General features: G+C 41.3%; 1 protein-coding gene across 1 annotated transcript in view; it reads right to left on the reverse strand.

Annotated features, from left to right (window-relative positions):
* Window positions 1–15,240, reverse strand: part of stard9 (StAR-related lipid transfer (START) domain containing 9) — a 383,628-nt gene that overhangs the window by 195,216 nt on the left and 173,172 nt on the right. The window contains exons 11-14 of the mRNA XM_059649369.1: window positions 13,247–13,344; window positions 7,613–7,804; window positions 5,810–5,907; window positions 4,986–5,063 (exon numbers count right to left, since the gene is read on the reverse strand). Coding sequence (XP_059505352.1) covers window positions 4,986–5,063; window positions 5,810–5,907; window positions 7,613–7,804; window positions 13,247–13,344 — 466 coding nt within the window. The remainder of the gene's footprint in view (window positions 1–4,985; window positions 5,064–5,809; window positions 5,908–7,612; window positions 7,805–13,246; window positions 13,345–15,240) is intronic.

A 15,240-nucleotide genomic window follows, 5' to 3' on the forward strand; every position in this document is an offset into this window, starting at 1 on the left:
AGGAAAGGGACCTTGTTGTGAATGAGAACTTTGAAAAGCAGGGAAACAGGCTTGAACAGATCGAGATTGAGGAAGTTGATGTGCTGGAAATTTTGGCAAACATTAAGATTGATAAGTCCCCAGGGCCAGACCAGATTTATCCTAGGTTGCTCCGGGAAGCGAGTAAGGAGGTGCTAAGCAGCTGGCGAAGATCTTTGCTTCCTTACTCTCCACGGGAGTCGTACCAGAAGATTGGAGGGAGGCAAATGTTGTTCCTCTTTTCAAGAAAGGGAATAGGGAAATCCCTGGAAATTACAGACCCGTCAGTCTTACGTCTGTGGTCAGCAAGGTTTTGGAAAAAATTCTGAGGGATAGGATTTATGACTATTTGGAAAAGCATAGCGTGATTAAAGGGAGTCAGCATGGCTTTGTGAGGGGCAGGTCATGCCTCACAAATCTTATTGAGTTCTTTGAGGAGGTCACGAGACAGGTTGACGAGGGTCGAGCAGTGGATGTGGTGTACATGAACTTCAACAAGGCATTTGATAAGGTTCCCCACGGCAGGCTCATTCATAAAGTCAGGAGGTATGGGATACAGGGTGATTTGACTGTCTGGATTCAGAATTGGTTGGCTGGCAGGAGGCAGAGAGTGGTTGTAGATGGTAAGTATTCTGCCTAGAGGTCAGTGCTGAGTGGTGTCCTGCAGGGCTCTGTTCTCAGGCCTCTGCTCTTTGTAGTTTTTATAAATGACTTGGATGAGGAGGTTGAGGGGTGAGTTAGTATGTTTGCTGATAACACAAAGGTTGGAGGTGCCGTTGATAGTATCGAGGGCTATTGCAGGCTTCAGCGAGACATGGACAGTATGCAGAGCTGGGCTGAGAAATGGCAGATGGAGTTCAACCTGGATAAATGCGAAGTGATGCATTTTGGAAGGTCGAACTTAAATGCTGAATATAGGATTAAAGGCAGGATTCTCAGCAGTGTGGAGGAACAGCGGGATCTTGGTGTTCAAGTGCATAGCTCCCTCAAAGTTGCCACCCAAGTGGATAAGGTTGTTAAGAAAGCATATGGTGTTTTGGCTTTCATTAACAGGGGGATCGAGTTTAAGAGCCGCGAGGTTTTGCTGCAGCTCTACAAAACCCTGGTGAGACCACACTTGGAGTATTGTGTCCAGTTCTGGTCGCCCTATTATAGGAAAGATGTGGAGGCTTTGGAGAGGGTGCAAAGGAGGTTTACCAGGATGCTGCCTGGACTTGAGGGCTTGTCTTACAAGAGGAGGTTGACTGAGCTCGGACTTTTGTCTCTGGAGAGAAGGAGGAAGAGAGGTGACCTGATCGAGGTGTACAAGGTAATGGGAGGCATCGATAGAGTTGATAGCCAGAGACTTTTCCCCAGGGCAGGATTGACTGCCACGAGAGGTCATAGTTTTAAGGTGTTAGGAGGAAGGTATAGAGGAGATGTCAGCGGGAGGTTCTTCACCCAGAGAGTTGTGAACGCATGGAATACTTTGCCAGTAGTAGTCGTGGAAGCAGAGTCATTAGTGACATTTAAGCGACTGCTGGGCATGCACATGGACAGCAGTGAATTGAGGGAAATGTAGGTTAGGTTATTTTATTTTTGAATTAGGAATATTCCACGGCACAACATCATGGGCCAAAGGGCCTGTACTGTGCTGTACTTTTCTAGGTTCTATACTAGGCCCCTCCCACAATTCTTTTCTTGGTACATCGACAACTGTTTCGGTCCCACTTCATGCTCCTGCCTGGATCTTGAAAAGTTGTTCAATTTGCCTCCAATTTCCACCCCTCAATGACTTTTGCATTGTCCATTTCTGATAGTTCCCTTCCTTGCCTTCACCTCTCTGTCTCTTCGGATTAGGTAATTTACAACCTTCTGGACTTGAGTTCAACACCTTTAAATAGTGAACCCATTCCTTCCCTTTTTTTATAAGCTTTGCTTGTTACATTCTCTGTCACCACATCCTCTCTGCCCTCCCTCCACTCCAGTGGGGCTGCTCAACCCAGTCTGTCAGTTAGGCACAACATTGTTCAACCATTCTTACAGCAGGATCACTTAATTGTTAACATCCTTTCTCCCAAGCACTCCAACTGCTCCACCCTACAAACTGCTTAAATTGTTCACACTTCCTCCTCACTTCAATTAAACTCTGATGGAGAGTCATCTATACTCAAAACATTAGTTTGCTTTCTCTCCATGGATGCTGCCTGACCAGCTATGATTTCCAGCATTTTTTTGTTTTCAAACAATACCACTAAATGGTTAATTAGTCACTCAGCTAACCACTGCTTTCTTGATCTCCAGACAACCCACAGTCATAGATATCTAAAGCATAGAAAAAGGCCTTTCGGTCCTTTGTGCCCATGTCAATCAAAAACAACTACCTAATTATGTTAATCCAATTCTCCATCATAGGCTCATGGCCTTGTACACTTTGGCATCACAATTACACATATAAATACCTATCAAATGTTATCAAGGTTTCTGCCCCTACCATTCCTTTAGGCAGATACCCACCACCCTCTCTAAGAAAATATTTTTCTTCACATCTCCTCTAAATCTTCTGTCCCTTTTCTTAAATCTATGTCCCCAGCCATTGATACTTCCATCAAAAGAGAAAAATTTCTTCCTATCTATAATTCATGATTTTTTACACATCTTCATCATGTCTTGTCTCAGTCTCCTCTGCTCTAAGCAAAACAACCCCAGTCAGTGAAATCTCTTTTCATAACTGAAACTCTCCAGCCCAGACAACATCCCGGTAAATCTCCTCTGCACTCTGTCCAGCGCTATCACATCCCTCCTACAATGTGGATTCCAAAAACAGCATACAATAAGTCTAGCTGTAGTCTAACCAATGCTTTACACAGTTCTAGCATCATTTTCCTACTCAAATGCTATGCCTCAGACAATTAAGTCAAGTAGCCCATATGCTTTTTCACTATTTTATCTAACTGTCCTACTGCCTTAAGGGATTGGGGATGGGCTTGCATACCAAGGTCCCTCTAATCCTTGGTGCTTAGGCCATAAGACCATAAGATATAGGAGCAGAATAAGGTCATTCAACCCATCAACTCTGTTCCATCATTCAATCGTGACTGCTATGTTTGTTAACCCCAATCTCCTGCCTTCTTCCTGTAACCCTTGATCCCTTACCATTCAGAAACTTATCTATCTCTGTATTAAATACACTAATGGCTTGGCCTCCACAGCCCTCTGCAGCAATGAGTTCCACAGATTAACCACCCTCTGGCTGAAGAAATTCCTCCTCATCTCAATTATAAACAGTCATCCCCTAAATCTGAAGCTGTACCTTCGGGTGCTAAACGTCTTCTCCATGTACACTCTATCCAGGCCACTCAGTATTCTACAAGTTTCATCGAGATCTCCTTAATTCTTCTAAACTCCAGGTGCAGACCCAGAGTCCTCAACTGCTCCTCATATGACAAGCCCTTCATCCCCAGGATCATTTTTGTTAGCTTCCTCTGGACCCCCTCCAATGCCAGCACATCCTTCCTTCGACACAGTGTCAAATCTATTCCATATTTCAAATGCAGTCTGTCCAGAGCCTTATACATAGTCCCAGTGTCTGACCATTCATTATGTATTTCCTTGCCTCATTTGTCCTACCCAAGTGCATCACCTCACACATATCTGGATTGAATTTCAATTGCTACTGATCAACACATCTGACCAACCTGGCCATGTCTCCTCTATTCTACAGCTATCCTTCTCATCTGTGAACTTACTGGTCAACCCTTCTACTTTTCATGCCCAAATTATTCATATATACCACCAACAACTATATCCTTAATACAGACCCAGATTTCCAGGCGGAAAAACAACTCTCAACCATCACCCTCCCATTCCTACCACTCAGACAGCTGTGGATCTAATTTACTAAATTTTCTTAGATCCCATGGACTCTGACCTTTGCTATTACTTTCCCATGTGGGAACTTATCAAAAGCCTTGCTGAAGTCCAAGCAGACTACATCAAAGCCATTGCCCTCACCTACACACCTTGTCATCTTTTTGAAGGGTTCAATCAAGTTGGTGTGACATGAACTCTCCTTAACAACACCATGCAGACTATTCTTGATTAATCTGTATTAAGAGAGGCAGGCATTAAGTCAGTCCCTCAGCAATGCTTCCAACAATTTCCCAATCATTGAGCCAGCTTGTAGTTTCCTGTTTATTTCTTGCTCCCTTCTTGATTAACAGCACCATACTGGCTGTCTTCCAGTCCTCTGGCACCTCTCCTGAGGCCAGAAAGGAAATTAAAATTATTGCCAGTGCCCCTGCTAGTGCCTCATTCAATAGCTATGCTTCAAAGTAATTCCCTGGCTGTCAAGGATTTTACAGTATCCTGATTATGTGAAATCTATTTTATATCTGCAAATCCTTCCTTCTTTCTTTCCATGATTGCTTTTATATACCTTATCATCTACAAGAAAAGCTGAAACCACCCTAGACTTTGACTCTCCAGTTGATCAAAACACCATCAAATTAGAACTAAAACCTACTAAAACAGAGAAAAGGGAAGGTGGCATCACATTCTAATTTTCCTAAGCTAATGAAATGAAAAGCTCAGGAAACCATTTCAGTTTATGCTCCTGTGAAATGCCTCAGAACTTCTACTGCCTTAAAAAAGGTGCTATATAAATGTACATACTTATTACTCTCAAGAACAAGGGCACAGAGCATCAAATGGCCCAGTATCTGATTTCATTACCAAGAATTGTGAGGACAGTTGTTTTTATCCATAGGTCTCAGAACTCAGGGTTATATATAAATCTCCAAGGGAAATAAACACATATTTAGTTAATACATTTTTGGGAAACTTTAGCCAAACTATAGACAAGACAACAGTTTATTTGATCAGGTGTGATTTTTATAAAACAGCAGTAGGGTATATTACAATACTGTCATTGTTAATGTTTAGTTCATTGTTTACACTTTGATTTTAGTGCAGAATGTTTCACTTACTAATTCAAAACTCATCAGCATGGCTTTCAATCGATCAATTTGCTCACGCAGTTCTCTAATCAATTTAACATTAGCATCCTGAAAAATGTTAAAGGGGCTCAACATTAAATTACAAAATACATTTTATAACCAAAACAATTCCAATTTAGAGACACAATTATTCCACTTATTGTCAATGCATTTTTTTCCTTTTGTCTAAAAACAGTCTCACACCAATATACCATTTCATTGGTGCTTCTATAATGCTCAGAGAATTCCAGTTTTAATCGTTCCATCAATAGCCACAAAGCCTTCAGTTACCCAGGATTAAAAGTGGAATTATCTTCCTAGAGCTCTCCATTTTGGACTTGTTTAAGCTGGTCCTCAACACCAGTCTCGCTGGCAAAGCTTTTGGTCAACTGCCTTCATCTACTTATGTGACTTAATTTTAAATTCTGCATAGCACTTTCGGATGTTTCATATTATACTAGGATGAAATATAAATGCAAGATGTTGTTAGTGTCACATTTTCTGTGCCTTTCCCAGCACCATTTTTCATCTGTTAGCAAATTATTGAAGTGAGGGCGCCAGAGGCGAGCCTTATCCGAGACTCACCAACTGCTCGTGATCTATCAGGAATGACAGAAAAGTGATCAGAGAGAGGGAACCAGGCCTGATCTTTCTTCTCTAGAGTGGTCAGTTGGCCTTAATATTAAAGCATGATTCAGTTCTGGATTTGACAAAGTAATTTAAAAGAACTTATCAAATTGGGTGAGTTATAATTTTAGAAGAGAGCAAACATACCTTGAATGTAATAAACGGTCAGATAGCCATTAATTTCTCACCTCATTCACTCGTGGTTTATTGATAATATTCTTTGCGTGTGCAGCATATCTTAAGGTGCTGATTGTTTCACTATAACTTGTGCTTGCAGGAGAGATTGCTGCAGTCAAGAAACATAGGATGTGATGATCATATTGCAAATCAGGCAGAGACAGAAGTAAAAGAACAAACAAGACCAATATAAAATAAAGCAATAGGTTTTCCAAAGTAGATTACTACAACAGTTTATTAGATATGCAGCTTTCACTTTTGGAAGCATTTTGCAGTGTATTGATATTTACCATACCAATCCATTACAACACTGCTTTAGGGGACATGCAACAAAAACAACAAACAAATTAACTAGAAAAAGATCTAGAAAAATGGATGTGAATTTGCTCGCTGAGCTGGAAGGTTAGTTTTTTCACGTTTCGTCACCATTCTAGGTAACATCATCAGTGGGCCTCCGATGAAGCGCTGGTGTTATCTAGAAAAATACTTCAACACTTGACATTTCAAATGAACGCAATAAAATCTGTCAAAAATACAAAAAATAATTCAATGGCATCATAATTTTGAATCCGCTCTTTCCAACTAAAAGATACTGCAAACAACAAATTTGAAATAACACAATTGAAACATTGCTAACTATTGCTGGATGCAATATTTCAGAATATATTTAAGCTTTTGATGAGCAAAGAACAACATAGCCCTCATTGCTCAATGTCAAAATGACCACTTGTGAGAGACTAGGTCACAGCATGTCAGCAATGTAGAAATACAAATAATCTGGTTAATACAGGCTGATCAACTTTTTCCTAATTACTGTGTTTACAGGGCACAGGTTTACTCATTTGTGTGTGCTTTCTTAGTCATTTTCACTCTCACCATGTATTCTCCTTCAATTGAAATAAAGAATAACACCAGATTAAAGTTAGCCTGCCAGTAGAGAGTGTGCTGGACGAATATTCCTGAGCCACAGCAATGCTACTACGTTAAAGCAGTTTTGCCTGCTCCTGCAATACTATGCCCCACATTACACTTTAGCATACTCCACCTAGTGTCCAGGTTTCAATTTGGTCTGGATTTTATTCAAAATTTCACAAAGAGGCATCTAGCTGTTGGCTGCCTGTAATGGAGCTTTGAAGACTGTAACCATCAGATTGTCAAGAGAAGCCTTAGAGCTACCTGTACAAGAGAATGGCCACTCCTACTTGGTAGGAACTACTCAGATAAAGATGCTGAGCAATTTAAAGGTGAGAAAACAATGCAGTGTCGAGGAGGAACAGAGGGAAAAACAGGGGAACAGAAAGATAAGATCATGCAATATAGAATATGTGAAAGGTAGTGACTTAAATTGGGTTTCTAATCTCAAGTCCCTTTCCTGGAAAAGGTGTGAACATTATCCTAGAATATTCTTGCTGACCTTCAACATAGTAATGGTAGCAATTTCTTTTTTGGTTTCTTCCAACAATGGTTCAAACCTTCGACAACATTAGAAAGGAGAAATTACACACAAAGGATGAGATTAATGAGAAAATTCTCAATATAAAGTGTTCAAGCCATTCTTATGGTCCAAGTTCTGGATTTCTCTCTAAATTTCTGCACCGTTCTTCTTTCTTAAAGATACTCCTTAAAAGCTACCACTTTCACTGATCTTTCATCCAGGTATGCTCAGTCTAATTTTGCTTTATAATGCTTCTGTGACATGAGATGGAATGTTTCATTATCCTAAAGATGTTAGAGAAATACAAACTTTGATGTTGATGCAAATACAAAACTCATTTTCTAACCAACTGATGTTTAAAAATGTCAGTGATACTCACTTGCAATCATAATGGTTTTTGAATTTCCTCCAAGGCTATCCTTGAGAAGCCAGGTGAGGACAGAATCACGGTAAGGAACATAGCATTGGCGCCTGCTACTCCCTGAATATGCACTGGAATGGCTTCCAGAATCACCTTCGCTCACCATACTGTTAATACTCTGGCAGCTGGTGGACATCTGGGAATTTTGAGCTGCATATTTGGAACAGAATGCACAAATTGAGGAGGATTTACTTGCAACAAAACATCATCATAAGGTTTCCTTAAATTGAACAAAAACAACCTTGAGTTGTCAAACCAGCTAATGCACTTGATTGCCTCAAACAACAAGTTTAATCTTAGAATTCAACAAAACTCCAATCTAGGCAGTTAAAAAAAAAGAGATTTCCCTTCTTATTTTGTATCATTCACAACCTCAGGATGTTGCGAAGTGGTTTACAGTCAATGTAACAGTTTCAAATTTCAATTTTTGTTGTATGTAGCAAATTTGGCAGCCAATTTATTTAGATTAGATTCCCTACAGTGTGGAAACAGGCCCTTTGGCCCAACAAGTCCACACCGCCCTTTGAAGCATCCCATCCAGGCCCATCCTCCCATAACCCTGAACACTACGGGCAATTTAGCATGTCCAATCCACCTAGCCTGCACATTTTTGGACTGTGGGAGGAAACCGGAGCACCCGGAGGAAACCCACGCAGACACGAAAGAATGTGCAAACTCCACACAGACAGTCGCCTGAGGCGGGAATCGAACCCGGGTCCTTGGCGCTGTGAGGCTGCAGTGCTAACCACTGCACCACCGTGCCGCCCTAATTATGCATTAATTGTACTAGTGATGTGGTAGTGAACACATGAATACAGTAGCCATTCTGTCTCTTAACAGCATAAAAGATAACCACTTATTGTAGTTTCCAGCAACATTTACTGAGAAAAAAATGTTATCTTGAATAAAACAAGACCCTTCTGCTTTTCAAAGATTAATCAAACAAAAATGAAGATAACAATATAAACGTGATCCTTCGTACATGATAGGCATTTGATGGAGGGTCCTGTTGCAGGATTAAACTAGTTTTCTGTTAAACTCAAGAACCAGATGTCAAACGATCTATTAAAAAAAATCTCTTTGTCTCTTCCCTCCTATTTGACATTGGTTGACAGCATTTCAATTAAGAGACACCAATAAATAGATCACACCCTTCTTATTAGCATCCAGCCTGTTATTGTAAATACTCACCACAATGTGCCAGATCCTTTGGTAACAGGTTTGAAAAAATGATCGTCAACACTTCCAACTTGGAATATCTTTTCCATTTAATGTTTTAGCTTTGTGCATGACTTGCTCATGACTAAATATTAAGAGGAAGATATTTCTTGGAATGTTTCATTCCACTGATATTAAGCAATTGAAGAAATGGGAGAAGAAATTGGAACCCTTTTACGCATGGCGATACCTCAATTGCCAACAGCTAATTATCTATGCTGAACTGTAACTCTGATTTTTAATTGTAGGTCTATTGACTCTTACTCCCTGATTCAACACAGGTATCAGTCTTTTATTGTTCACATAGCTATTCTTGAAGGCTGTCCTTCAAAATCACCTTACCTTGTTTAAGGGAAGGCCTGATAGAGCTAATCAAAGAAATTAAGATTTAAGAAACAATAGGGAGAGAGGATATACATGGCATTGGCAGCAGCTTAAAAGCAATTCACTAGGTTAATTCCTGGGAAGAAAGGGTTGAGTAACAAGAATGGCTAAACAATTGCTGACTTTATTTATTTGAGTTCAGAAGAACGAGGGGTGATTTTTCTGAGACGTTCAAAATTCTGAGAAGGTTTGACAGCGTAGGCAGTGATAAAATGTTTTCATTCATTGGGAGATCTTGAACCAGGGAAGTTAGTTACAGAACAAGAACAAAGAACAAAGAAAACTACAGCACAGGAACAGGCCTTTTGGCCCTCCAAGCCTGCACCGACATGCTGCCTGTCACAACTAAAACCTCCTACCATTTCAGGGACCGTATCCCTCAATTCTCCTTATATTGATGTATTTGTCAAGATGCCCTTTAAAAATCACTATCATAGCTGCATCCACTACCTCCCTAGGTAGTGAGTTCCAGGCACCCACCACCCTCTGCGTAAAAAACTTGCCTCATACATCACCTGGAAACCTTGCCCCTCACACCTTAAACCTATGCCCCCTAATAACTGAATCTTCCACCCTCGGAAAAAGCTTCAGACTGTCCACTCTGTCCATGCCCTTCATAATCCTGTAGACCTCTATCAGGTCACCCCTCAAGCTCTGTATTTCCAGTGAGAACAACCCAAGTTTCTCCAACCTCTCCTCACAGCTAATGCCCTCCATACAAGGCAACATCCAGGTAAATCTTTTCTGTACCTTCTCCAAAGCCACCACATCCTTCTGGTAGTGTGACAGCCAGAACTGAACGCAGCATTCCGAATGCGGCCTAACTAAGGTTCTATAACGCTACAATATTACCTGCCAATTTTTAAACGCAATGCCCCGATGAAGGCAAACATGCTGCATACCTTGTCGACTACCTGCATTGCCACTTTCAGTGACCTGCGTACTTGTACACCCAGGTCCCTCTGCCTATCAGTTCTCTTACTGGTTATGATATTTACTGTATATTTTCCATCTGGATTAGACCTTCTACAATGCATTACCTCACACTTTTCCGGATTAAATTCCATCTGTCTCTCCAAGTCACCAACCAATCTATATCCTGCTGTATCCTCCGATGATCCTCATCACTACCCACAATTCCACCGACTTTTGTGTCATCTGCAAATGTACTCATCAAACCAGTTACATTTTCCTCCAAATCATTTATATATATTACAAATAGCAAAGGTCCCAACATCCCTGAGGATCGACACTACTCACAGCTCTCCATTCAGAAATGCACCCTTCCGCCAATATCCTCTATCTACTATGACCCAGCTAGGTTTCTTAATCCATCTTGTGAGCTCATCTCTGACTCCTTGCGGCTTTATCTTCTGTATCAGGCTGCTATGAGGGACCTTTTCAAAGTCCATGTAGACAACATTCACTGTCCTACCTTCAATCATCTTCGTCACATCCTCAAAAAACTCAATCAAGTCAGTGAGACACAACCTCCCCTTCACAAAATCATGATGTCTCTCACTAATATGCCCATTGGTTTCTAGGTGGGAGTCAATCCTGCCTTGAAGAATCCTCTCCAATAATTTCCCTACCACTTCCCAATCCTCTGGGACCTCCCTTATAGCCAGTGAAGATACAAAGATTTCCCTCAAGCCCCCAGCAATTTCCTCTCTTGCCCCTCTCAGTATTTTGGTGTATATCCCATCAGGCCATGGGGACTTGTCTACCTTAATGTTTTTCAAGACCCCCAATACCTCCTGCCTTTGATCTCAACATGACCCAACTGATCTACACACCCTTCCCACGACACATCATCCACCAAGTCCTCCTCTGTGGTGAATTCGGAAGCAATGTACTCCTTTAATATCTCGCCCATTTCTTCTGGCTCCACACATAAATTCCCCTCCCTGCCCTTGAGTGGGCCAACCCTCTCCCTGGCCTCCCTCTTGCTGTTTATATACTTATAAAAAGGCTTGATATTTTCCTTAATCCAGTTGGTCAATGACTTTTCATGACCTCTTTTAGCCCTCCTGGCTCCTTGCTTAAGTTTCTCTCAACTTTCTTTGTATTCCACCCTTGCTTCGTGTGTTTCCAACCTCCTAGCCTTGACAAATGTTTCCTTTTTCTTTTTGACTAGACTCACAATATCTCTTGTTATCCAACATTCCCTAAGCTCACCGTATTTATCCTTCATCCTTCAGGAACGTGCCGGTCCTGAGTTCTTATCAACATACACTTGAAAGCCTTCCACATACCTGATGTTGATTTTCCCTCAAATATCCGCCTCCAATCTACATTTGTCAGTTCCTGCATAATATTGTTGTACTTAACCTTCCACAAATTCTTTCACCCGATAACTACACTTATCTTAATTCTTAACCCTTAAAATCTACTGATTTATGATCACTGTTTCCAAGCAAACCCCACCCCACTAAGACATCGACCACCAGGCTCATTCCCTAATACTAGGTCTAGTTCGGCCCCTTACCTAGCTGGACTATCTACAAATTGTTTCAAGAAGCCCTCCTGGATGGTCCTTACAAACTCCGCCCTATCTGTGCCCCATGCACTAAGTAAGTCCCAGCCAATATATGGGAAGTTAAAAATCACCCAAGACAACAACCCTGTTACTTTGACATCCTGCCAAAATCTGCCTACAAATCTGTTCTCTCTCCTGCTGGCAGTTGGGAGGCCTGTAGTAAAGCACAAACATTGCTGCACCCTTCTTGTTCCTGAGCTTTACCCATATTGTCTCACTGTATGTGCCATTCAAGGTGTCCTCCCACAATACCACTGTGATGTTCTCCTTAACAGATAGTGCAACTCACCTCCCACCTTTTACATCTCCCTGTATCCCACCTGAAACATTTGTGTCCTGGAACGTTAAATTGCCAATCCTGTCTCTCCCTTAACCAAATCTCTGTAACAGCAACATAGTTCCAAGTACTAATCCAAGCTCTAAATTCATCTGCCTTACCTGTTACACTTCTCACACTGGCACATATGCACTTCAGTCCACCAGGCCCACTTTGATCAGCAACCACACCCTGCCTGCTTTTCCTTTGAGTAATATTGATCCTATTCTCTGGTTCCCTTTCAATCAATTCACCTTTGCTTTGGTTCCTACTCCCCTGTCAAGCTAGATGAAATCCTCCCAAGTGACACCAGCAAACCTCCCAGCCAGAATTCTTGTGCCCCTAGAGTTTAGATGCAACTCGTCCTTCCACCTGCCTCAGAAGAGATCCCAATGGACCAGATATCCAAAATATACAGAATAAGGAGACACTCGTTTAAAAGTGAATGCAAAGGAATTTCATCTCCCAGAAGGTAGCGGACTTCTGGAATTTTCTACAACAGAGCTGTGGAGGCTAGGTCACTGAAAGTATTTATAAAGGAAATAGAATTTTGAATTATTGAGGTGTTGAGGATTATGAGGAACTGGCATGACAGAGAAGTTGTGGCCTGGGCTGATCAGCCATAATCTCGCTGAATGGCTGGGCTGGTTTGAAGGGCCAAATGACCAATTACTGCTCCTATTTATATGTTTTAATGCTTCCTCTAAAGGAAGTTGGATCAGTAACTAGAGGCTGTCGGCTAAAAATAATCCATTTTAAAGGGTAATAAAATTAGATTCCATAAGATTGATCAAAAGGTAATAAGACATGTACACAAGGGGATTAATTTTCAGAGTTATGAGGAAAACGTTCGGGTGTGGGTCTAAATTGGATGGCTTCTTCAGGCATCGTGGCTGAGCAGTCTCCTTCCACATGATTGCAACAATGACAATATTGCCAAAATCCTCCACTGGCTGAGAACTGGCTTGAAGCATGAAAGGTGCTACTTAAAAGTAAGTCTTCCTTTTCCTTACAAGGATGTCCTCTTTTTTGCAATTACATGTATAGTAATCTTAACATAAAATCACAGGTATGTCTAATTTTTAAAATCCTTACAGTACCAGATGAAGTGTAAAGGCTTGTGGCAACATCTCACCTAAGGTGGAGATGACTATTCCCAGAGTAACCAGTGATTTGTTAATGTTTGATCCTTCTGTGATCCTGTCCTTAGAGAAATTTGGATCAGCTCTCTCACTGTAAAACATCAATTAAAGAAAAAATAAACAGATCTCTTTGTAAATCAGTAAGAATAAATCCTTAGCACCTTGATCAAAATACAACTAAAGCTATTAGAGGGCATACTTACATGTTTCTTTTAAAACCTTCACGATTTACTCCTGTTTATCAAAACTGTAGACCGAGTTTGATGCTGCAATGTATATTGTGTCAGACATCTGGCAATTCATAATCATGCACTTCAGATGCTTGAATATAGTTAACTGTACAACATGGAAGTTCTTTGAAGTAAAGTGACACTTGCAAATTAAAATAAATTGTTGCGTATTTTCCTTCTCTCACAATTACCTTTCTGTTTTGTGCATTTAATACACTGAATCTGTGATACTGAAATGGTAATAATTCCAATTCAGCAACTCCAGTGTGCAGTCGCAAAGAATCTCTCAGGGCACGAGTTCAGTAAGTAGGTTGTGGTCAGATTTGGAAAGCCACCTTCACAATTTAAGTTTCTCATGCCCCACTTGTGGCCACATCTCCCCTGGTCCATTCACAAGCGGTTCAGTTGTTCAGCTTTTCTATAATAGGCTGAAACCAGGGACTTCAGCACTCAGCTAAGTTGCAGTTTTTTGTTTGCTCACCGAGCCGGTTGTTTCATGGTGTGCAGACGTTTTGTTACCGTTCTAGGCAACATGATCAGTGTGATCTCTAATCGAAGCATTGCTGTTCTGCTTCATTCTGAATTTATATGATCCTCTGGTGTGGTGGGTCTTGTCACTTCCGGTTCTGATTTTCAGCAATGGTCTGTGTACACGGTCAATTTATTCGTGTTTTTAATGGAGTCCAGTGTTGAGAACCAGGCCTCCAGAAATTCCCTTGCATGTCTGTTATTTGCTTGTCCCAGTCGAACAGGATGGTCTTCACTGTCTGTATGTATTGAGACAAGTGAATATTGGTTGTGTCTTTTTACTGTCAGCTGGTGTTCGTGTACCTTGGTCGTCAGTTTCCTCACTGTTTGTCCAATGTGATGTTTATTGCACTCGCTGCATAGGATTCTGTATATCACGTTACTCATGTTCATTGTCAGTATGAGGTCTTTAGTCTTTGATAGCACTTGACACAGTGTTGATGTAGGTTTGTGTACAATCGTCATCCTACGCGGTCTAAGGAGTCTGGTTATCGTCTCCAATATATCTCCAATATATGTAGGGTAGGGTTGCTAGTGTCTTCTGACTGTCGCTTATTTTGTAGGCATCAGTGGATGAAGCTTCTTGGGTTTCCAGAGGGCACGGTACAACAGAAGACACTAGTAACCCTATCCTACATCAAAAATATATCTGAGACGAAAACAAGACTCTAGACTGCATAGAATCACAACTGCACACAAACCTACATCAACATTGTGTCAAATGGTGGTGTACCGCAAGGGTCGGTGTTGGGTCCACTGCTGTTTGTCATTTTCATAAATGACCTGGATGAGGGCGTAGAAGGATGGGTTAGTAAATTTGCAGACGACACTAAGGTCAGTGGAGTTGTGGATAGTGACGAAGGATGCTGTAGGTTGCAGAGAGACATAGATAAGCTGCAGAGCTGGGCTGAGAGGTGGCAAATGGAGTTTAATGCAGACAAGTGTGAGGTGATGCACTTTGGTTGGAGTAACCAGAAGGCAAAGTACAGGGCTAATGGTAAGATTCTTAGCAGTGTAGATGAGCAGAGCGATCTCGGTGTCCATGTACACAGATCCTTGAAAATTGCCACACAGGTTGACAGGGCTGTTAAGAAGGCATACAGTGTTTTAGCTTTGATTAATAGAGGGATTGAGTTCCAGAACCAAGAGGTTATGGTGAAGCTGTACAAAACTCTGGTGTGGCCGCACTTGGAGTATTGCGTACAGTTCTGGTCACCGCATTATAAGAA

This window comes from Stegostoma tigrinum, chromosome 10, assembly GCF_030684315.1.
Source record: "Stegostoma tigrinum isolate sSteTig4 chromosome 10, sSteTig4.hap1, whole genome shotgun sequence".
NCBI classification, from domain to species: Eukaryota; Metazoa; Chordata; class Chondrichthyes; order Orectolobiformes; family Stegostomatidae; genus Stegostoma; species Stegostoma tigrinum.